Source organism: Penaeus monodon, chromosome 27 (assembly GCF_015228065.2).
Source record: "Penaeus monodon isolate SGIC_2016 chromosome 27, NSTDA_Pmon_1, whole genome shotgun sequence".
In the NCBI taxonomy this organism is placed as follows: domain Eukaryota; kingdom Metazoa; phylum Arthropoda; class Malacostraca; order Decapoda; family Penaeidae; genus Penaeus; species Penaeus monodon.
Genome location: NC_051412.1, coordinates 37,034,835 through 37,035,082, shown reverse-complemented (window position 1 = coordinate 37,035,082; position 248 = coordinate 37,034,835). Strand labels below are relative to the sequence as shown.

The window sequence follows — 248 nt, the reverse complement described above, 5'->3', positions numbered from 1 at the left end:
CCCCCACAGGGAGGGGTGCCCCATCGTCCCCGGCGCGACCCTGACGAAGACCTTCAGCCTGAAGCCGAAACTCGAGTATAACCGAGACAAGCGCGGCGTGGCCATCGAGGGTCGCCTGAAGTCCGAGGAGACCTGCCTCGCCTCGTCGACGCTGTGAGTTGGTTTCCGGTTGGGTGTTGTTGTTGCTGTTATTCGGTATCCGGTTGGGTGTTGTTGTTGTTGTTGTTATTATTTGGTTTCCGGTTGGG

At 58.5% G+C, this 248-nt stretch overlaps 1 protein-coding gene across 1 annotated transcript in view; it reads left to right on the top strand.

Annotated features, from left to right (window-relative positions):
• LOC119590512 (arrestin homolog) overlaps positions 1 to 248 on the top strand; it is an 87,402-nt gene that overhangs the window by 84,621 nt on the left and 2,533 nt on the right. The window contains exon 9 of the mRNA XM_037939161.1: positions 10 to 153. Within this exon, the coding sequence (XP_037795089.1) occupies positions 10 to 153 (144 nt within the window). The remainder of the gene's footprint in view (positions 1 to 9; positions 154 to 248) is intronic.